Source organism: Manacus vitellinus, unplaced genomic scaffold, assembly GCF_001715985.3.
Source record: "Manacus vitellinus isolate BGI_N305 unplaced genomic scaffold, ASM171598v3 scaffold_49_pilon, whole genome shotgun sequence".
Taxonomy (NCBI): Eukaryota; Metazoa; Chordata; class Aves; order Passeriformes; family Pipridae; genus Manacus; species Manacus vitellinus.
In genome coordinates, this window is record NW_021940603.1 from 2,850,446 (window position 1) to 2,874,083 (window position 23,638).

Genomic DNA, 23,638 nt, shown 5'->3' on the forward strand with positions numbered 1-23,638 from the left:
ATAGAGTTTATCTACTGATAAACAAAGCTATATAAATAGTTTACTCACCTTTTTATTTCATGCTACTCTGTTGATGAATGAATGTGCAAGTCAAAAGTAATCATTTGCATTTTCTTAAAGAAAAATGTTTTGGTTTAACGAGGATTCAGGATTTGAAGAGATTCAATGAGCTCATGATCTCTCTACAAATTTGGAGTAGCACTTTTGAGATCTGTGGAAGTTCTGTCATATGAGGAATATCAGGCATAAAAACTTCATTTTACTCTGGGTTCTTTTCTTTTAATTTTCTACCATGCTGTGTTTTATTTTGGTTTGGGAACTTCTGAGTAGAATGCTCATGGAAATGCATGCATTTACTAAAGTGTTATATTTGTTCTAATGAAGATGCTTAAATTTTTAGCCACTGTTAAAGGAATTTAAAAAAAAATGCTAGGAAAGTCCAATGAATGGGAGCTTTTTTGTGTAAAATGAACATTTTCTGATACCTAGTAAATACTTCTTCCTTAAGAGGATGGCTAAACCCCAAAGTTACCTAATATTCCTTTGAGAGAGCCTGGAAAGAGGGATTGCCCAATCCCGATCACCCTGTTCAGAAAGTGTTAACTGGGCTTATTTGCCAGAGGTAGAGAGAGGAAGAGAGAGATTAATGGCCAGGAAAATTGCCTTAGTGGTGAAGAATAGTCAGCATGTTGCTTCCTAATTTCATGATTATTTCTTTATGGGATCATTATAATAATTTCTACAAATTATTTTACTTTATATTACCTATCAAGACTTTGTTATTAGGTAGCTCAAGAAATATCAGTAGTAACTTTATTTAATGGTATAGTTAAGAACTATCAGTTTTCATTGGCTATGTATCACTTCAGTAGTTTAGCCTCAATTTCAGCCCAGTTATTAAATACTTAGTTTCTGAAAACTTTTTATTTTGTATGCTCTTATAGTTTCTCTTTTTTTTTTTTTAACAGTTTTTAAATCAATTTGTTCAGCTACAAGCTGTGAAAGTACCCTGAAGTCTTTACAGTTAGAGTAGTAGAATTACAGCTGGTAGAATACTACACATTAGTCTGAGAAAATACATTGATACAAGCTCTTTGGAGTTTATTCATTTTAGTGATTATACCACGTGGACTTTTTGAAAACAGTGTTTCCTTTTTATTTTAAAACTTTATTATAACCTAAAATGAAACAGATTAAAAAACAAGGTTGCAGAATATTTATGTATTTCTAAACTCCCCCCAAAGCCTGTGTGTATGTATGCACATGCATATTTTTATATATCATACATTCATACATATATATGTACCACTAAAAGCTGAAAAGGATGGCACCATTGAATTGTTTTTAATATACCCTTCCCCACCCACCATCTCTCAGTCTTACAGTAAGGTAAAAGTCTTCAGGTTCAGTCCAGAGTTGATAAGTGTCTTTTAAGAGTAAGACAGGAGAAGAATCTATCCAGGCAAACGACCAGATATATTTCATATTTGAATGGTTTCTGATGGAAAAAGACCAGCAGTGTTGCCATGCAGGATCTCATCAGGGGACTGGAAAATAAAAAGCTGAGAGATGTCTTTGTTATTTCATTCCCTGTCCTTTCTTTTTCTGCTATTAATGAGTAGAAGTTTACCATGAGATTTTTTTAAAATCCTTTCTGTTTTCACACACTGAAGGTTCATTTGCAGATGACTCAAATGTCATCTGTGGTTGGAATTAAGTTGGCTTCATTAAGCGATGGAATAATAGAGTGGAGATTGTGATTACAAAAGGGGGCACAGGATGCCAAGATGAAAGGCAGAGATCTCCCTGCCTGGCAGAATGCCAGCAGCATGACAAGAGAACCTGCCTAACAGAGAGGTCAGCACTACAATTAACATCCTCCTCTAGCACATGGGGCAGGTAGTTCAGAAAAAAAACAGATAATACATCTTGGAAAACTCAGAGTCAGAGCTCTTTTAAACTGATGACATACACAAATCACATTAAAACCAACTCACAGTAATGAAAAATTTACCCCAGTTGCCACAGGGGGACTTGTAGTGTCTGTGTTCACCCTCTTTTTGAGATGAAAGACATTTGCTGTGTCTGTCAACCTCCAAACGAAATACACTGCAGAGTTCTGCAAGATTCAGTTTTATCTCAGGAAAATCAAAGATCAAAACATGTCTTACATCTGTAAGTCTGGTGCTAAATACAGACTCACCTCTTTTAGGTTCTTCTTCTCCTTCTGCATTCACTTGAATGTACATGGAGGGGAAAGAGCTGGGGAGAGAGAAAAATAATTACTTTTATTTGTCACTACAAGGTAAATAAGAATTTCTGATTAAATACAACAAGGCATTTCCTGCGGGAACATCAGCAGCTATAAAAAAATATACTTGGTAAACATGTATATAAATGTACCCCAGGAATTAGTTTGGATAAATAGGTATTCTTGGGGTATTTCTCAAGGGAAAAAAATTGTTAAAAGATGATACTTCCCTCACCAAGTTTTCCGATTTAATGGACACCTGCACTACCGTTTGACATATTAAATAAATCATACTGCATACCAAATTGCAGAACTCAAGGTATTCTAATCAAATATTTTATCCATATTTTCTTTAAAATACCAAACAAATCTTAGGGCTGTTTCCTAAACAGTATGTGTAAACTTCCTTTTTTAAGTGAAAGTAAATGTTTAAGTTGTATAAACATTAAGCAGAAGAAAAAATATAGACTAGGCAGTGAGTAAACAGTTGAAAATATCAGTTGGGATTAAATTTGTACTTATTTGCATATAGCATTTACTTGAGCAAAGTACATGAGAAAATACGGTGTGTTTTTCTAATGGATAGTTTTCTAAACTATCAAACTCAGTAGTTTGTATTGAAGAAATGCTTCTTTTATAAGGTACATGAACTATTATTTTAAATCAATCATCATTAAGCTGCATTATCTTTTCAATTACTGAGATTGTAAGGGCAAAGAAGTGCTTCCCAATACTTCAGCTCCATTTCCTTTTTTTCAAAATGCACTGTTGTGGAAAATCTTTCTGCTTTGCTTTGCTTTGCTTCCTAAATAAGGTGTCAGTATAGTGACATCTAAAGAGAGTTATGGCCATTGTTGTCAGGGTTTCATATTGTCTATGGGCGTGTAACTGGTACCTCATTTGGGAGCTCGCACATGTGCCATGGTCAGTAGAGCCTCGAGAATGACATTTCTGTGGCTCTCACCCACCTCAGTATAATCCCAACAGGTTTCTCTTCCTTTTATCTGTGCAGCCAGAGGTAGGAAACACAAGCTGAGTTTCTAGATTCCTCCCCAAAGTCTATGGGGAAGCATCAGTTTGCTTCAGAGTTGCATAAGGAGCAGGGCAGTCTCTTTTGCTCCCTTCTGTGGTTAATGTTCTTCTGATTCTTAGTTGAGGTCCCAGAAATAAGGAACTAATTTTTACAATGTTCAATCTGCTTTGTTCTAGGACTGATCATACATGGTCCTCTACAAATGCAGATGCAGAAGAATGTTTATTTAATTTTCCAGGTTAACTCCCTGTATATGAAGCTACCATCACATCAGCATGTGTACTGGGGACATCCAACCTCCAGTACAGCTCCAATAGCTATGGAAAAGCTTCCTCACAAAGGAGTACAAATTACTCCACCCTATAATCATTACTGCTACCAATTGAGTACTAGTGCTTATAGTAGTAGTAGATGCTCCAGTCTCATAAGCATAAAATCACTGGTCCACAGCAAAGCAGTCTGGTTGGTTGGGGTTTTTTTACTTCACTGCCACCAGCTGTCAGAATTCAGCAACTTGCTGAGAGAGACTCTGTGATCACATTTGAGCAGGGCTAGGGTTCAAACTGAAAGTTTTATGTGGAGATTAAGTATGCAGCAATATTCTTGTGGACAAAAGACTGAACTGGTAGATTCCGATGATGCTTTTTGATGTATCACCTGGTAACTGGTGGGAGTATATTGATGCCTTCTTTTCCCATATACAGTATATTTTTCTTCCATCCTCCCTTAATTAACTACCTACATACTGTATCTGTTGTCACTTCAGAGACATTGTATATTGATTTTACAGACAAGGGGGAAAAAAGTGTCATGTGAAGGAGCTTCTAAAGGATAAATGTAGAACAGGAAACCCAAAGAGACTATTAAAAAAACCAGAAAACAAACAACCCAGTACATAATATGGATATTTTCAAGCTTTATTTAAAGTTGTCTGAAGAGGTTGTGCAGATATTGGAGACATATTTGCAATCTGCACAGCTCCACTTAGTGGTCAAGAATATCCAGACCCTTTCCTGCAGATGTTTTAATCCTTTTCAGTTTAGCAATGCTTAGATTGAGTAATGCCCAAACATGTGGCAAATCTCTGTCCTAATGCACAGAGCCTATTACTGGGGTAGAATAAATAATGCTACAAGATATAGCAATTTATATTCCTGGATGGATTTGATTAGTCAGTGTTCACACTTTGCTTTTGTTTATTTTCAAAAGCTCTTCCCCAAAATGAATATGCTGGCAGACTATACTGTAGCACAAAGCCAACTTCAAGTATATATTTGTTGATTCTCCCAAAAGCAAACTTTTACTTTGAAGACTACATATTCCCTGCAGAAATAATTTTTTGTTCATTATATCAGAAAACAGAAATGCACTAGATAACCCAGCTTTACAGTGAAGCAAGCCCATCCTTAATACTGAATATCTGAATTACATACTTGAAGTCTACAAGTCTAGGACATTTTTAGCAGTGAATCTTTTTTTCTTGGTGGTGTTAGAATAATTAAAAAAAAAAGAAATCACAGAAGTTTATAGACTGAGAAAAAGAACTAAAAAACCTCAACTGTGTAACTTATTTCCCTATATCACTTAATCAGCTTTTGCAGGTAGCTCAGCTACTGAAATTTAAGGCAAAGATTTATCAGAAGAAATCAACAGAAAGCAGCAGTTAGAGCAAAAGCAATGCCCCAAGGTACATTCTTTCCTTTTTTTACACTAACATGCCTTAATTGTAGAAGTCTGTGGGTGACAACTGACATTAGGAAAACAATTAAGGTAATAAATGAGTTTCTAAAAGAACAGATAAAAGCTCATTCAATGTCTTTAAAGATCCTGTTTTAGAGACAATCCTTAGAAACTCCAGAGTGGGAGAGCAGAGGCCTTTCTGTGCTCACCTGTGGGTTGCCTTCATGCTAAACTCACCAATCTTGTGCACAGTGACTCGACTGCCAAAAATGCTTAATTTTTTTGAATTTGCATATGTAAATATACAAGTTTTTTTTTTAAAAATTGCAAATATATGTAACTTTTTCACTTTTATTTGAAATGCACTGCCAGTTGTTTCCAAATGAGCGTCTTCTTTAGGCTTCTTTGCTTACAGTGATACTATTCCTTGGTCCCAATTCAAGGTGTAGTGAAACAGTCTTCCAGAACCTTTAGGTCTGTTCCTTTGAGCTCTGTTTGAAAACAGTGCAGTGCTTTCTCTCAGTGTTATAAAAATATGTCCAAAATTATATAATAAAAATATTTTGTTATCTCAAAGTATATAAAAACCGTACCAAAATTAGTGGAACTAACAGAAGGAGAGCAATGCCAAGTTCTGTAAAGGTTTACAAAGCTCTTTCAGAAGGATTATTTTGGAGATGAAGAGAATAACATGGTATTTTTTTAAACTCAGAATAATATCCCTCTCCCCATCCAAATACCATCTGCTCTGTGCTCTGAACCAGGGTTATGGGTGCCAGGCTTTGAAGCAAATTTTCAAAGCATGTGGCTGCTTTCAGAACAAGGCAGGGGGTTGACCTAGGGATTGTGGCTGGGTGGGTACTGTTAATGCCATTAACAATTAGATCAAAGGGAGATTCCCTGCATTTGTTGTCTTGTTTAGTGAAGTGAGATAAAAATGCAGAGCCTGACTTCTCTCTGTGTATTTACAAATGGTGACCTGCCCCAGCTCTATGGAGAAATGCTGGCAAATAAGGACACTGTTCCACTGTTGAAGGTTTTGGTATAAAGGCTGTACATATTTTGAACAGGTGCGTGCAATGGGGTTGAGGGGGTGTTTGCCAATACTTGAAATGGAAAATGCTTTCAGAAAAGAAAACTTAGCATAACTTGAAGTGTTTCCCACTCTGCTGATACTAGCCAAACCATGATGAAAGTTGGAAAAGAGCACTCCAGTTAGGAGTGAAGGCATTTTAGTATTTTTAAATGAAATTGTTTGTACTTTCGCCTTTTTGCTTGCGGGGGTTTTTTATTTTGTTTTCTCTTTTATTTCTGAAGTAAGTTTACAGTGGAAATATTGTGATTGATGTAAACCAGTAATTTGGGATCTTTTTTTTCCATAGAGAATTTAGTATGTGGGATGGTTTATTTCTAAAATGGAATTTTAAAAATCTGTTTTGCAAAACAGTTCAGTTCTTATTCTCATGAGTCTCCTAGTTCACATTAACAGTGAGCCATCAGCAGAAGAGAAGTACTTTAAAGCTGGCAAAGCAAGAGTGGAACAAAGGAAGTGACAACATCTGTGGGGTAGGACATAGCAAGTTTTCAGAGGCCTTGCTTAGCCAGAATTTGTTCTGCCTCCACCCAGGCACAGGTTTTCCAAAAACATGAAGCTAATTTGGAAGAGGATTTTCCTTCATTTTATGCAGTTACAAACACCTCTAATATGTGCCCTTCGTGCAGTCCATCAGAGTAGCCAAAAGGAATGTACAAATTTTATTCCTTACTCTCTAGACTCTTACTTCTTATCAAAGCTGGTATAAAGACACAATATCTTTTAATCTTTATGTGAAACGAGTGCAAAATTCAAAAAAAGTCTTAAACATTTGTCATTCTAATAAGAGGATCTGATTCATAATTGTCCATGTCAACATCAATGACAAATGACATCCAGTTTTTTAAAACATAGTGGAATGTACATGTAGAAATAATGCCCACATAACCTCCTCAAAATATGTCATGAGAGGAGTTGTCTATGTAAGAAAATCATCGCTCATCAGACACGGAGACATCTATATGCACCTTTCAAAAACTTTTGAGGGGTTGGTTTTTCTTTTTCAAACTATGGCCAGAGGAATATGGAGTTGTGGTAGTGTTGCTGCTGTACCTCATGGCCTGGTGGTTACAAGAGTCACCTGCAAGATAGCAAGCCTGAATTTTATGAATTTGAACCTTATTCCTGTAGCTAAGAGGCTTTGAATATCTCCCATTTCGAAAAAAAAAAGTCACATCAGAGTGACAGTGTTGCCTTCAGCACAATGATATTTATGGAATTAGAATTGTAATTTAGCTAGGAAGAGACATCACAGGAGGTCTCTGGGGCAGCTGTGAGCTTGGACCAGCCCTTGAAAAATATCCAAGGGTGGAGGCACAACCTCTCTGGGCAGCCTGCTCCGCTGCCTGAATGTCCACAAGGCTGACTTTACATCCTGAACCTGTTGAATTTCAATTTATATCCAGGTTGAACCTGCTGTGTTTTCAGTGAATGTCCATGGTTCCCTTGTCACAGCACACCTGGAAAAGCCTCTCCAGTAACTCCTCCCTTGGCACTGCAAGGCTGCTGTGACCGATCCCCTGATGCTGCCCCACTCCAGGCTGAACAAGCCCATTTCCTTCAACCTCTCCTCACATGGCAAGAGCTGACTATTTTTTTGGTTCTCCTCTGAATTCACTCCAGTTTATATGAGTATTTCTTGTATAAAGGGGCCTAAACTAGGCCCAGTTGTCTTATAAATGATGACTAAGGATAGAGATGAGAGGTTCAGAGTGTGTTAAGAGGCTACAAAAGGCATAAAGAAGTGAATAGAATGACATGCTCTGTTCTTTGGAATTAGATTAAGATGCTTTCTTCAAACAAGTGGTTCAGACCACTCAGGCAGAAAGGAGTTTGTGTCTCGTACCTGCAGTAAGTAGTGCTATTTACAGTAAGCAGAGAGCTTCCTTTGCTCTGCTTTTCTCCTTGCTGCTTCTGTTGTGGATGTTTGAGTGTATTCTGAGAACACTTCCCCAGCAGTCACACGAAGCAGTAGATGGAAGCAATGCCTGCTTTCCCAGCTCTAGAGGGATGGACTCTGCACACTGGGCAGCGCTGGCAGGACGTACAGAGCTGTTGGCGTGGGCAGACTCAGGGGCTGCTGAAATTACTTCAGGGGCTTTCAGTAAGCTCGTCAGAAGGTGATGGGTGTGCATGGCTCCTCACTGAGACACTGGAACACTTCTGGAAGCACAGGTTGTCTTTGTGTATATAGCCAAAGAGGTGAATGATCTGTACTGCCCAAGCTGACCTGAGTGAGACTAAAGAACTGTGCAGTAAATGTTCCCTTATGTGCATGGTAAGCCCTTCTGTACAAAGCCAAAAAATGGGACATTTTGCAGACCAACAAAGCACCATGTGCTTCTCAGACCAAACTACTTAGGTTTCAGTCTGTTCCCAAGCTTTTCAGTATAAAACAGAAAAATCCCTGACTTTTTTAATTAGAAGATGCTAAAAGCTTGGAACACCTACTTTGTAAGATTTATAGGGAGCGTGTTTTTATCTGTTTCATAGAAGCATATTCCAGTGCAATGGCTTGTAATCAGCACTAAGACTTCAGTCTTATTTCACTGTGGTTTGATTAATACATTTGAGAGGCAGACACTGGCGTGGTAGAGTGATTAGAGCCATCGAGCAGTATTTGGAAGCCAAGCTTACTAATCTGTAATTTTATCTCATTAAGATAGCTTTATAAATTAGATTTTTTTAATAAAGTTCTTACTTGAGAACATTAAAATTTCTTTATTTGCTGTGTAGTATATTTTATAATTTTCTTTTTGTGGCTTCACTGCTTCATATTACGTTCTTTGCCACTGTGGAATGCATGCAGGGTAAAAATTGGCTTCCTATGTTTAGAAGGTGAAGAAAGTGTCTGAAATGACAGCAGAACAAATTACATACCACAATTATTTATTTCATTATTTTGTTACTTGTGAAATGACCAACCATGAAATACTACCTGCTGCTGAATGACTGGGATGTATTCCAGAGTTTTGAAGGAAATTTTTACTTCCTGGTAGAATATTTGATTTTACACTGGGGCCCAGTACATATACTGAGAGATCACTTGGTGGAATGTATCAGAAAAAATAAAGTTAGTAAATACTTTTCTAGTGTGGACATCCACAGTTGCACAACTCCATTTTTCTTGGAAGCACTTGAGCACAGTTGCTGGAGGCTTGAATTGTGTGGACTTTATGTAATCTTGTGTTTCCAGGCAGCATTGTCTTTGAAAAATGTAACTGCCTAATGATCAGTCAACGGAGTAATTACATAGTACACATTATCACGTTCTTTGTGTATGTAATGTCCAAAAATGTTTGGGTTTGCTATATTAACATGCTCTTGCTTTCATTAAATATGAGGAGGATTGCTCACTCACTGGGGTGCACTTGGGGCATCCCAAGTGATGCAGTTTAGGGTTGCAAAACAGAAATAGCATGAAATAGTTCTCAGAAAAGTGTCAAATATTAATACCTGTAGTTTTTTCCATACAAGGTCTCTCAAAATCAGGTGTATAAGTTGTTTTGTTTTATATAAAATGTCTGACACATGAGGCTGTGATGCATCACATGCTAATGGTCAGGTCAGGAGACTTGGCAAGCTGTTTTTCCTTGAAAAGGAGGGCTGCAGAATACTATACATGATTGCTGTTTGTTCAATAAGGTTTTCAGTCTTCCAATTTATTTACTTTCAATTTTGGTTTCAGTTCATTTAACCTTCAGAAAACATTTGTGCTGTCTGCTGCTTACAAAAGGAAGGCTGTAGCAGCCCCTTGCTGCATTTATCTCTTGCTGTGGAGCTATGATGTCTGCAGTAATAAATGTATCCATTTGAAATAGAAGTGATTAAGTGCTTGTTGAAATGTCTTCTGGAACAAAACATTGGCTTTTGCTTTCAAAGGGCAGATATTGCAGCAGATAGCACTTAACCTGGCCAAGGACAAAATGTTATGTTTAAACATCACTTTTCTGTTTGCTTCTGTGAAACAGCAAGGATATCTGCATTCAAGCACTTTCATTTCTTAATACATCAAAACAAGTATCTCTCCAGAATTGAAAATAGCATTGTTGTAACTATTGCTTTGGTTTAAAAACTGCTCACTTATCCTACCAATTTGATGTGATTTATTCCTTTGAATTTTTCAATCTGCAAGATATAACAAAGGAAAAAATAATTGGGCAGACATTGATGTTTACACACTAGGCTCCTCTTTAGAGGCTTGGGTTCATCTAGGTGTATATTTCTGAACTAAAAACTGAATTTGGCCATCTTGCAGTAATCCCTGGTTGTCCAACTCAGAAATTCATACGAGATTTGACACTAATACTGTCCTGTTGAAAGCGTGTTGTAAATATGACCACTGCTTTTCAAAGCTGATGTGTATCAGTGAAACCATATATATCCTTATTTTCCCAAGTATCTGTCAAGAAGCTTGAGACCAAAAGATGAAGCGGGGAGAAGATGTGAGTGTCCTGCCCAGATCAGTTGGACACAGGGACTGCTGGGCTGTCTGTGTCTGAGGTCCTTGTAGCACTGCAGCAGTCCTGCTGTGCTGCACAGGACTTTCTAAGTACTAATGTGATAAGCTGATAATGGCAATCATTGATAAGAACTCACCAATCTAGTGACTAAATGCTATATATTTTCATACTTAATTTGGAGCTCATAGAGATCTTCAGTAATTATGCTGATACGTCCTAAGTAAGCGTCTCTTACACAAAATTTTATATTCTTAAAAGTGGATATAGACATTAAGAATCTGATACTGAAAATACTGAGCAAATACCGAATTGTCTGATTTTTCTATTTTATCCATGTCTTGTTTTCAAAGAGTGTATTTTAAGATGCCTCTGTATATTCTTCAAGTATACCACGAGTATTTTTTTGTTTGTTTGTCTGTTTTAGGTTTCATTAATGTTAGAGATGTATAAATTACAATAGTGTTATTTCTTTTCCATGAGTGAAATTTTGAAACAACACAATTAAAAAACATATGGGATATAACAATTAGTCACCTTAAGTGCTAAATAACATTTTTCTTGCATTCTGTCTTTCAGATATGTGATAAAGAGTGGCATTACTACATTGTCAATGTGGAGTTTCCTGTTGTTACACTGTACATGGATGGAACCACGTATGAACCTTACCTGGTGACCAATGACTGGCCCATCCACCCCTCCCACATTGCCATGCAGCTCACGGTCGGGGCTTGTTGGCAAGGTAATGTGACAGCAAATAACAGGCAATTAGGAATTAGTAATTCAGAACAAAAAATAATCTTATTTTTCTTGCTGATTGCATAGTAAATAAATTACTAAAAGGTTGATTATATAAAACGTGAAGTATCTATCAAACTTTTCAGAAACCAGAACTTTGGTTTGGCCAGTAGTTTACTGGGATGAATAGCTGACAGATGTAAATTTGACTTGCATGAATTTTCTTTTAGTTGGACCTGTTTGATTTTTTTTCTCTAGGTAGTATTTGTGTAGTACTTTAAAATCAAAGTTCCAGAGTTACCAAATGCAAATGTCATTTGTAAATTCAGTTCCTTCCAGACATGAGCAAATGCCATAGAGGCTGTGAATAATGATTGAGTGTTGCCTTCTGAAAAATCAGCATTTCTCAGGAAGCATGCTAAAAAAATTTTACTTTAATCCCTTGCTTCATATTTATAGCAGGTTCTTCTGCATAGGTCTACCTAAATATTTTTGTGCATTATTTGTATCTTCTTTCACGCACGCGTTGTGTTTTTATCACTCTCTAATAGCAGTCCTTAGTGTTTTGGGTGATTTTTTTCCCAGAAGTCTCAGTATTGGTGGGAATCCACTCCTTTGCCACAGTGCTGCACTGAATACAACAATGATAATCTTGTTCCCTTTGCAGTTCTGTCTCTTATCACAAATTGTCAAGAGAAGAAATTAAGGCAAAACTTCTCATCTAGGCTTACAATATGTTTAGAGCATAGGCTATATTTAGTATGTAAGCTGTTAAATGAATAGAAAGTTGCAATTGTTTTCAAACATTTTTATCTTTGCCTTGAATAATTTGATGGCTTAGTGAATAACCATTCAGGATAAGGTTCTTCTCCCTCTTTGGCGAAACACATTATTTAAACTACTGAAAATGCACCTATTGCTGCTGTTAATATTTACTGCAAGATTGTGTTATTGCTCTTTTAATAGTGAGAGAATTGGAACTCATGAAAAGTAGAAACAGATTTTCCACCTCATGAAAATGTCAAGATTTAGCTAAGATAGTGTGCTAAAGATTCTGATAAACTCATGTGTCAGGCGAAAAGATGAACTTTTAATGCTCATGTGAAACAAGATTTCAAGATACTGCTTTTGACAAAGCTTATCTTTTGATAAGTTTGTTTTGATCACTTCAAACGATTTTAGATGAGTGGTGTGGAAAGTCACTTGGTTAATAAGATTCAGCCCTTTATTTTAGTCTGTGAAAGAGTAATTATTCAATATACAAAACTAATCTATTCCATTCAAAATTATAATTTTCAAAATCCGTGTATTTCAGGAGAAAGAGGCTGTCAAATAAGTAATTTGATTGTAAATACTTTCTGTGAAACTGTCAACTAGGTCTACTTAGCATAATACGTTTTATCCAGTAAAAATAGTCTAAACAATTACAATTTCAAACATTATAAAAGTGCTTAACAACAATCTATGATTTATTTTAGTAAAACATGCAGTGATTTTGGTGTCATAAGCCATTCAGGGGGCTCCTTGTTAAGAGGATATGAGAAGTTTCTAGCTCTGGTTTGCCAAGATTGCCTCCTTCCCTTTTCATCAAAGCACTGGCACAACTAAATAAAGCAGAATAAGGAATGTTCCTTTTATTTTTTAACACACCAGTTCTGATTTGCTCACAGCAAAATGTAAGTCATTGTGACTGTGGGGCAGCTTAAGAACTGGCAGGGAGCAGGAAGAGTGTATTTAGAGAACAATGAAAAATCAAGGGGAAAAAGAATTATCATTTACTCTGTTAGCACTGATAGGAAAATCTGCTACTGCTATGAGGGGTTTACCCTTTCAAATATGAAAAGTTTTAGTTCTGGTCTGGAAACTGGAAATTATTTCTTTAGGAGACTGAGTATCCTCTGAGTAACTCTCGTAACTCTTTGAGCCCTGGTCTTTTCATCACTTACACTGGTACTCATCCTGAGGTTACATAGTGAGTATCCTACTTGCACCACCTCCTTGTCTTTCTCACAGTTATATCATGCAGGAATCTTAGACATGGAAAGAGAATGCTTTTCTTTGAGACTATTATTTCCTATTATTAATATTTCAATGCCTGAGTAACTGTTTTCTGACTTTTATAGCCTTGTTTATAGCATCCATTACGAAAAGTTAGGTTAGTTTTTATCTCTACCTTCAGCTGTTCAAGTGAAATATAAAAGCAGTTTAAGTTTGGTGCTGTTCTCCTGACCATAACATGAAAACAAACCAAATGTGCAATCTCTCAGGCTTATGTGATATATTTGAACTTTAGCTTATGATCTGCTCACTATACCTTGGTTTGGGGGTTTTTTGTGTCAGCATTCAAGGTGGAATATGCAAATCTCTCCTACATCTTTACCCTTGTCTCGGCAGTGTAAAAAGTGTGCCTGATATGTTTGTTCCTGATTTTATGCAAAATTTCTTTAAATAATGTGAGTTGAGTGCTGAAACTCTCCTAAAAGGAGGAAAAATTAGCCTTTTCCTGAAGAGTAGAGTCTTGGAGACAAGCAGAGTGTGAAGATGGCTGAACAAGCAGAAAGCCAGGCTTTGAAGGTGATAGAAGAGAACATTGCTAGGGTCTGTCAGGCACTGGGTAAAGTTTACTGCAGCCCAGGAAGTCACCTAATTACCTGAAACCAAGCCTGGGGAATAGTTCCCAAATCTAATGACACACTGGGCATGAGGAAAGTTGTACAGTTTGTTCTAGCATCATCAATATCCATTTTATCTAATTAAAATTAGGTGTTCTGGATGTTACTGTGCTATAATCTTCCTTTTTAACTTAAAAACCTTGGTCCTTTCTTCAGGTACCTCATTTAAGGGAAGATCTAAGCAGAGCTACCTCATTGATTTAGGGTCCTTCACAATGGTTAGCATAGAGTGAATTGGTTTTTTTGTTTTGGGTAGGTCATGTTTAATACTGCTACAAATTAATGGGGGTAGTTTATTTGAGGGTGGGAGTTAAAGCATTATCTTTAGGCGAAACTTTATGTTGGTTCAGTTACACGTGACCCAGGAACAGTGAGAGCTAGAAACAGAAACTTCTGGACCTGTTGCAACCCATCTCCAAGAGTGCCAGCCTTCATACTTAACAAATCCTGACTTTTAGCTGTGATTTCAGTGACACAAGGCCTGGAAAAGGTTAATACTGACCACAGAGCTAAGCAAACTGGACTCTTACTGAGCTAACTGAGGGCAAAAATGAACAGTCTGAAGTGTTAGTGCAGCTGTTCCTGAAATTAGACCTTTCTGTACCCTGGTAAAGTTTGACAGCTTTCTCTGCAGGTACTCAGGGTTAAGTATATAACTTAAATTTAGCATCTTTAAAATTTTGGTCACATCAGTGGTCTCACAGATGATTGTCAAGGGCATGATTTTGATGTAGGTCAAGTTATTTAAAGCCAAAGTGCTGTTCTGTCTCTAACAGTGAAAGAAACGTTTTTTGCAAAATCACTCTTTCTCTTGGTATCTAAATGACAAAATTGACTTGATGCATGTGTGCTTCCCAGAACAAAAGAGCCACCAAAGAGAACATGTGGGAAGTGTGACCTGGCACTGTCTCTGAGCCCCTACCTCCCTGAATGGATGCTGGAAGCAGACATGGTCCATTGGGATAGGAGAGGACTGTCCCAGGCTCAGCTTTGGTTCTCATTACTACTCTCTTCTTCTTTAGCAATAAGGATATTTTAGCTTTGCCCTTCTAGCTCAAGATGGTCAAACCCTTTTCAAACAGTAAGGAGGTAACACAGTTCTGCAGCAGAAAATAGTTACCCTGTCTCTGTGAGGATAAAGTGCAGCATCAAGAGGGTAGATGACACTTCCTTGGCTCACTTAAAAAAATCTGCATCACAGCAAAAATAGAATCAGACTTCCTGATCTACTACAAAATTGCTCTTATTCTCTGTTTTAGCTTTTGCAATCCTTTTTCCTTCTCCTAAGCAATACAAGCAAATCATTAGCTTATCCTGGAGCGTGCTCTACAAGAGCTTACCCTAGTAAGTTCTCCGAGTTCATTGTTTTTGATTCGGTTTATCTGAGGACACAGCAAATGGACCCTTTTACGGAGTGAGAAATTTCTTCCATTAAACCAAGGTTTATAGATTCCCACTCTGATCCCTTTATTGCTATACATTCAGTGGCAAAAGCAGACAAGAGAAGAGAACAAGTTACGTGATTTGGTAGTCTAATAATTTTTTGTAGCACAGGCTGAAAACAGGCTTCCTCACGGCTTCTCTGGAAAGATAAGGTCTTGAGTTCATACAACACATTTGGGGAGGGAAGGAGTTTATGTATCATTCCTAAAGCACTGTCAGGAAAGTAGTGGCTCAAGTTAATGAGTTGTCACAAGGTTATGCTGTAGCTTACCATGGCTGTAAGTCACTGTTTCTAATAATGCCACTCATTTGAGAGTGCTGGAGCCTCACAGTGTAATTATGCTGGACTCTGTGCAGGGAAGGGCTTTAGGAGAAGCCTGTCAATGGGCAAACTCTGTTATCATGGTTACAACAGAAGGCTATTGTAGTTCCTGTTTTCTAAGTAATTTCTGGTTTCTATTCTATTTTTCTTTTGTATTCTCCTGTCACTTTCCTCTTTCTTTAACCTAAACAGGAAACCAGGCTTCATACAATGTCCTTCTGTGAAGTAACCTTATTAACCTTGTATGCCAGCCCTCTGCTGGCATAGAAATCACAAAGTACAGTCAGAGAACTGACTGACTATTCAAGGCAAGAAGAACCATAAAAGTTGGAGAGGGATCAGATCAAGGAGAGACAAATAAACTGGGCAGTGTAGCAGCAGCATGTATCACTCAACCTTGGACTTTCCCCAGAAATTAAGATAATCAACAGATAAAGATAAGCTCTACTGTACATCTGACATCATTGGATCCTGCCTTGGAGGCTGACATAGATTGCACAAACCTGAGACCTCTCAGGAGTGATACAAGCAAAGAAATTAATGCAAGAGCACCTAGGTGGATTTTGAGATAATGTGATGCTGAACATCTCTGTACTGAGGCTTCCCTAAGTACAGCAGTGTTCTTGCTGTATTGTCTTCCTCAAAACAAAGATGGAGCAGATTTCTGTGCACTTCACAGATCTTTGCTGAATTTTAGCTGCAGTAGAAATACAAACAGATGTGAATGGTTTTGTTTAGGAGTGTGTTTTCTTGGAGAGCTGAATTTGCATTCAAATCTGTCACCAGTTCAGCCCAGATATATGCCCCTTATCTAATAGAATTTCTGCAGGGAACACTATACACCAGCATGAGAATGTTTTTTGGAGAATAGGAATATAGCTTTTTGGGCAACATTAATGTTACTTGGACTGCAATCTACTCTGAGATATATGATTGTAACATTTTTCTGTGATTGCCAGAATTTCCAGCAGTTCCCCTGGAAATAACAAAAATGTATTGGCTTAATTTCGAGAGATTATGGAGTTTTTTTCTTATCCTGAGAAAAATTGTCTTCAATACTGTAAGTTATACCTGCTTTTGATTTAAGGACCTATTGCACAGGGATAGGTCAGCATATGCATACTTTAGAGCAGGTAGCCCTTCGTGTTCTCTGTACTTGTCGTATTTCAGATAATGCTTTAAAGCCTAAAGCAGCCTGTGTGAGGTTGTCAGGTTATGATATCTTCCCAGAGCAGGGGCAGACTTAAATAGTGCCATGTTTGATGAGCAATTTCTGAGTAATTTTTATCTAAGCAATATTTAAAAAAAAAAAACCACTAAAACTTTTTTGTGCTGAGAAGCTCTGGGAGTATAAAAACCCAAGCCACTAATTGGGACTTCTGAAATCTGTGTTAGGTTTCATCCTGTTTAACAGCCAATCTGCTTGTCTGGGAATTAAACCCAGCTCCCTAAACTGCCATAACAAAAAGATGGCATAAATTTGGAGGCTGGGAACTGAGGACTTCAGAGCCAGAATGTCTTGCAGCTGCTCCCAGATTCATTTCAATCTTTATGTTGGGACCCTGAATAATCGATTGTTCTTTAATTATCTGGCTCAGTATAGTAACCAGTGTCTGTAATATCTTAAGAATCACATCTCAGTTGGAAGTTCTCTTGATTCATCATTTCCCATTGGACTTAGACTGCCCTGATAATTACTTGCTCATTATTAGGGTAGGGCAAAAGGCCTACAAAATCTGTGAGCTCAATAAAGTCACTTGTTTTGACATGCCTGATTGTTCTTTAGAGACTGGTGAGTAAATCCAAAGACCACTTTACATCTCTGGAGTCAAACCAACAACTCTAAAATTCGGTAGTAATCAAATTCTGTCACACCTCATATCAACTCAATGCAAAATGAAAAACAAAAGTGTCATGGAAGCAGGCTCTGCTTCATTACTGAAGCACCTTAACCCCATGAAGTCTGAACCCTGAGATTCTTCCATTTCCCCTGGACTCTCCAATGTTATATCTAAGAGAATCTCTTCCTGTCTGGGATTAGGTGTTTGCCAGGCAGCAGTTCTTAACCCTCCTAAATTGTTAGCCATCTGGGAGACTCTACCTGTTTGTAACAAGGTGACACGTATACTAGAAGCATTTATTTTCCTCCATGTGTGTAAGGGAGTCATCCCAACTGAGCTCTCCCCAGGTAACATGGTCATCTGCAACCTACTTATCTAGGATTAAATAGGTTGCTTCTATGTTTGATCTGCTGTGTTTGAAATTTTATCACATAATTCTAGTTACCTAAATAATTCCGGCAGCAAAAGAAATCAGAACCAGCATAGAAGAATTTCAGTCCTGAAAATAGTTATTATTTTAGCAAGTGAAAACTGTGATGCATACTACTTTGACAATGCCTAAGCAGTGAACAGCATTATAGTGAATAATTATGTATGTTGATGGCTCCTCTGGATGCCTCCCACAGTCTGTTGACACCATCTTCCCTTTATGAGGGTTGATTTAATACCAAAAAGCCAACATCCATCCTCCTGTGTGTGCCAGACTTTGGGAGCAGAGGTGTGTGCTGGGTCAGGTGGGAAAAGCAATGCACAGTTTTATCATCAAGGTCTGCATAACACCATGGCCTGTACTGCCTCACAACTGTGGTGATGACCACAACATTTACATTTAAGGAATGGAAAAAACCCAGTAGCTTCAAAAATTTGTCATGCAAGGAACTGTTATGAGAATCAGTGATGTTGTTCTATAGTCTAGTTTCAGTCTGTTTTGTGTTACAGACATTAACTTAATTCCCTGACAGTAGAGAAGGTTCTGTTTTCCTCTCTTGGCCATATCATTCATCAAAGTCTTAACCACTTAACTGTCCCCCAAGAATTAGCACTCACAGCATTGTAATCAATAAACACAGAGCTGAGTGAAACACAACACGTAACATAGTTGAGGAGTATGTTTTCTTATTCTCTCAGATCTTGGTAGCATCTCTGTGGAGGTGAGCTGTATCTGAGCAGTATCTCACAAGGAAGTGTAAAGACCCTGACAACAAAAAAGTCCTATGAAACTTGCTGAGGCAGTCTAGGTTAACTGCATGGCCTGACCTCTGGATAGAAACTGGAGATGCTATGTTACAAGTCACTGTGTCTTTCACTGCACCCTGACAAAGAGAAGTAGAATAAATTTTAGGACACTTGGATTACCTCAAGGCCATTATCACCGGAGCTCCACTTAGTTCTCTCAGTTGTTGCTCCAGAGGCTTGTGTAATCTATTTAGTTTTTCATTATACCAAAAATGTTGTTGCTTAGACTGTACGGTGTCAGAACCAAGAGTTAAGTTCAAAGTGTCTTAAAGCAGTAAAAGCCGGTGGGAGTAAAAGCTGTTGGGAGTGCCTTATAAGGTCTTTTCTTCGCTTGATTCTTAGCATGTGGTAACTTCAGTGCTGAGTCAAATCCAGACAGTGGAACTGAGCATCCTCCTGCCCAGTGGAGCCAGTGGCTCTGAGCTGCCTGTCAGCTGTGTGGGGAGCTGCACAGGCATGAAATGAATCATGCTCAGGTTCAAAGGATTTCTATTTTAAAAAATCAGTATTTAGAAGAATTTGGATAATATTCTGTAAAAATATTACTATGAGCATTAGGTACAGTTATGCACTGTGTTTAAACATGCACTAGAATTGCTATGTTCATGCTGGATTAAATACATTCATACTCATCTAATCTTGGGAGCTAAGAATTTCAGAATGACTAAGATTTGGAGACTGGCCATCCTAGCCTAAATTTCTACCCACTGACAAGCTGAGGTCAGATAATCGAAGACTATCGGATTGCAGAAGCAGAAAGAAAGACAGATTTCAAACATACTAATATAGTAAAACCAAGTATGAATAAAACATTTTATCAAAACTAGAAAGCAGGATTGTAGGAAACTGGCTTTAGGCCATTCCTTCAATTTTAGAGTGAGTTTTGGTTTTAGCTTCCCAATTTTATTGCATTGGATTTTGTCCATTCGCAATCTAATAATTACTGGTGATTGGAACATCCCTCACTTAGCTGAAAGATTCTGAAATGCTGAGATAGAAGAATATCAAAATATCAACATGCTGCAATTACAAGCAGCTGTGAGAAGAGTCAGATATAATGAGCACTGTTCACCTTCGAGGTTTAAATTGGCAGGTATGTAATTTTGTCTTTAACACTGGTAAAAGGTGGAAGGCTTATTTAGCAGTCTGTTTTTTCTAATAAAGTGTGAGATAGTATTCTGTCTTTAAGGGCCCTTGTTTTTTTCCTGTGGAAAAAGCTGGTGTTCACACTGCTCAGGATGAGCAGGCATGTCCTGTGTTTTACACATAATGATGAGAAGAACACTAGGTTATGGTTAGTACTTCTGATAATAGCAAAAGTACCAGGAAAAGCAACAAGAATATTCATAGTCTACAGTGTTAGGCAGAAGATGTAAAAAAAAGTCCTTTCACACAATACAAGACTGGCTACTCCCAGCTATTTTTCACTCACATTTTCTTGAAATACTTGCTTTAAAAAAAAAAAATAGCAGTTGATAGCCTGAGACTGCTTATTTTGCATCTCCTCAGAACTATTAAGACCTACTGGCAGACTTACTGTAGGTCTCTAAATTTCAAAGCTCCAGGATCAGGGTTGGTGTTTCAGCCTTGGAACTTGCTGTTTTCACAATTCTGTTAGTGATATGAGAATGTGAAGCTTCAAAACACAAATTCCTTTTTCTTCTGAACATTCTGGGTTTTTTTCTCCTTGTCTTCTTTTTAGGGAGAGGTTTGGTTTTTGTTTTTGTTTTTTTTTTAATTTGGCTTACCTTTTTCTGTCCAGATACATTGCTGCTGTATTAGTGGCAGCATGTTCTTTTAAAGACAGTGTAAACAGATTAATATAACAACATTTATGCTGAAAGGCCAACGTCCCCATAATGCACTACCTATGTACCAAATAATTGTCTTGGTAAGTATCAGAAAGGCTGAACTTTAGCTGCTGCATACAATAAAGTTCAGCAAAACTCTGCCCAGAGAAAATTTTCTGTGTAATGGACAGATGAATGAGAGAGTGCAGAAGAATAATCTCCTGGGGACTTTCCTTTGGGGTAAAAAAAAGAAAGGCGGTTTATGCTGCAATGTTAAGAAAAAAGAACAAAACCCATCTACTTCTGTGAAGAAAAAGCCTGTAGGACACCTCTTTCCTCTCAGTACACCAGTGTATACTTTCTTCTCTCTATAAAATAACTCAAGCCTTCTTCATAAAGCTTATCCTGCAGAGACCAGAAGTGATGTTCAGGCAGGAACACCAGCCTAAAGAAAATTTGCCACTTCATCCCTATCCTAACCCCATTCCACACACAAATTTCCAAGTTAAAGTTCAAGTTTGAGGTAACTTGCCTGGCAAAAACAGGTTGTTTGACTCTAAAGCTACAAACAGGGTAGAGATGAGTTCTCTACAATTACAACAGCTTATCAACAGCTTAGCAACTGCTAATCCAATTAGTCTGCATGTCTCACTGCTGTGTGGCTCCCTCAGTCCTCCTAGGCTCAAGGAAGGCAGTAATTCACATGCACTGTGAGATCTAACACCTGCAGGAAAGACAAGCTCTAAAAACTCTCCTGAAGGAGGATGAGTAAATCACTAAATGTCCCAAGAGTAATTTAGATGCTACGATCACTGGTGCAGGCAGTCTGTAATCACCTTTTATTGACAGCTCCTAAAGATCAGTGTTCCTTTGAAGCTGCCTGGAGTGAAGGCTGGAGGGTCTAACACAAGGTACAGTGACAAGACCAAAATCTGGCACCAAATGAACCATTCTGGGCCAGGGGCAGCACTGTCAGCCTTTGAGTGCAGTGCTGTGCATTGGCCCACAGTCACTGCTGGAATTTACACCATATCCTGAGGCAGCTCGTTATAAGGTCTGTAGCAGTTTGCTTACACAGAGCCATGACTGAGAACTTCAGATACCTTTGCCTTTCTTCTCCAAAAAACACAGTAAGTAATCCTGTAATGGAACACTTGCAAATACACTTTCTGTATAAATAAATACTGGACCTTAAGCATTTCTTAAACTGGTGTTTGATTACTTAAATAAATTAATCGATTTATTTTTAAAAATTATATGCTTCCTTGTGCACATTTGGGAAGCTATGGTTTATCTGAGAGTTCGTTACCACAGCTTTATAAACACCTGAACACAATCCTGTAAAAACAAGAATCTTGAAGACAGGCTGCTACCAGGTACCACCCAACAACCCACAAAGGCATTCCACTTACCACAGTAAATGAGATCTCAAAGACACTTGGCAAAAATGAATATAAATTCTCTAAATGTGTTAAAACATAAAGCGAATTGTTAGGTGTGTGGTTTGTGTATTGGTATCAATAATCATTTTGTATTTGCTTTCTTGCAGGAGGTGAAGTCACCAAGCCCAGATTTGCTCAGTATTTCCATGGCAGCCTGGCCAGTCTTACTATCAGGCCAGGGAAAATTGAGAGTCAGAAAGTGATTTCCTGTTTGCAGGCCTGCAAGGAAGGTCTGGATATTAATTCTCTCGAGAGTCTTGGCCAAGGAATAAAGGTGAGGGATGAACTGACATCATCTTTGATAAAAATTTAGGTCTGATTTATGAAGTGGAGAGCCCAAGGTAGAGTACACACAGTACAAATGTACTCCCAGAAGCAATGTAATTTCCCATAAAATCATGCAAAGAAAAAGCAGAACAGTAGAAGAGCTGTGACACTGCAAAGAAAAATGTTTCCATTATTGCTAAGCTAGATGCTCAGAAAGTGAGACACTGCTGATATTTCAGAGTCCCTGTGAATTACTAGGCTGTGTTCTCATGCTTATTTTGGTAGTTCTACAGAAATAGACAAAATTTATTGAATTTTGATCTCAAGTAGTTCTAAAACAGAGGAAAACATAAGTCCTAATGCAATAGCATTGAAAAATTCAGTGTGTTCAAAGAGGAAAATATTATGGTATGTGAAAATTGGACAATAGAAAACCCTGAAGTCAAGAAATTAAATTTACAGATTTGCATATAAATCATTATCCACCTTCACTATGCATATGAATATCTTTACTGGTAATGTGGCACTTTTTCTGAGGTTGGAGAACAACAAATGGAGGGAAATCATGTTTCAATTGACATAGTGGCCAGATTACATTCATTCAGACAAACTCTGTTCTCTGGATACATATGTAGGATCTTGGCTGTAACTTCTGTAATGCTCAGTAAATGCAACAGTAAATGAGCTGCATTTTACTGGTGCCATTATTAGGTGACCAGTGTTCTTGTGCTTTTTGTGGTAATACACTGTAAAGCTATTTCCTAGCACACAGATACCACCTTCCAAAGGAGCTGAGCTTCAAATTCCAAACTGGGAAGTTACTTTGGCTGCAGGCTCTGCATCCTGTGAAAGTGCACAGTGTGGTTTCAGCATGGTGTTTCTCAGCTGGGAGGAAGATGGTGCTGTAACACTTAATGCAGAGGATGCAGTGGGAGTGCCATGTACTACATTTTATTAGCTAAACCTCTCATTGTAGGAGATAGCAGGCTGACCTGAAATACACTCCAGTCTCTGTCTGGGTGATGGGTTGCAGTGTGTAGTATAGCTGATATGTTTTCTGAAAAGAAGGGTAAAAATGCAAATTGGAAGTGCAAAGAGAAGGAGGAGTTTTGCTGGCTCTAACTTTTATATATGAGCAAAACACCCCAAAGAATTGCTGTTTTATCATCCTACCAAGGACATCATTAAGAATTTCACATTGCTACTTCTCGCAGCAACACGACACAGGGATAGGTAAAACCTGTTTTTAAAAGGCAGTGCATACAAGGAGCAGGTAGGGACTCCTGGAACCCAAGAGTATATGCTCAACAGTAAGTTCTTTGCTGGGTTTTTTTTACATGAATTAAAGCAGTGTACACTTGGTCCTTGGT

General features: G+C 37.9%; 1 protein-coding gene across 1 annotated transcript in view; it reads left to right on the plus strand.

Annotated features, from left to right (window-relative positions):
- The window catches only part of CLSTN2 (calsyntenin 2), a 333,066-nt gene that overhangs the window by 296,108 nt on the left and 13,320 nt on the right, over positions 1-23,638 (plus strand). Inside the window, exons 9-10 of the mRNA XM_029962672.1 lie at positions 11,097-11,259; positions 22,109-22,275. Coding sequence (XP_029818532.1) covers positions 11,097-11,259; positions 22,109-22,275 — 330 coding nt within the window. The remainder of the gene's footprint in view (positions 1-11,096; positions 11,260-22,108; positions 22,276-23,638) is intronic.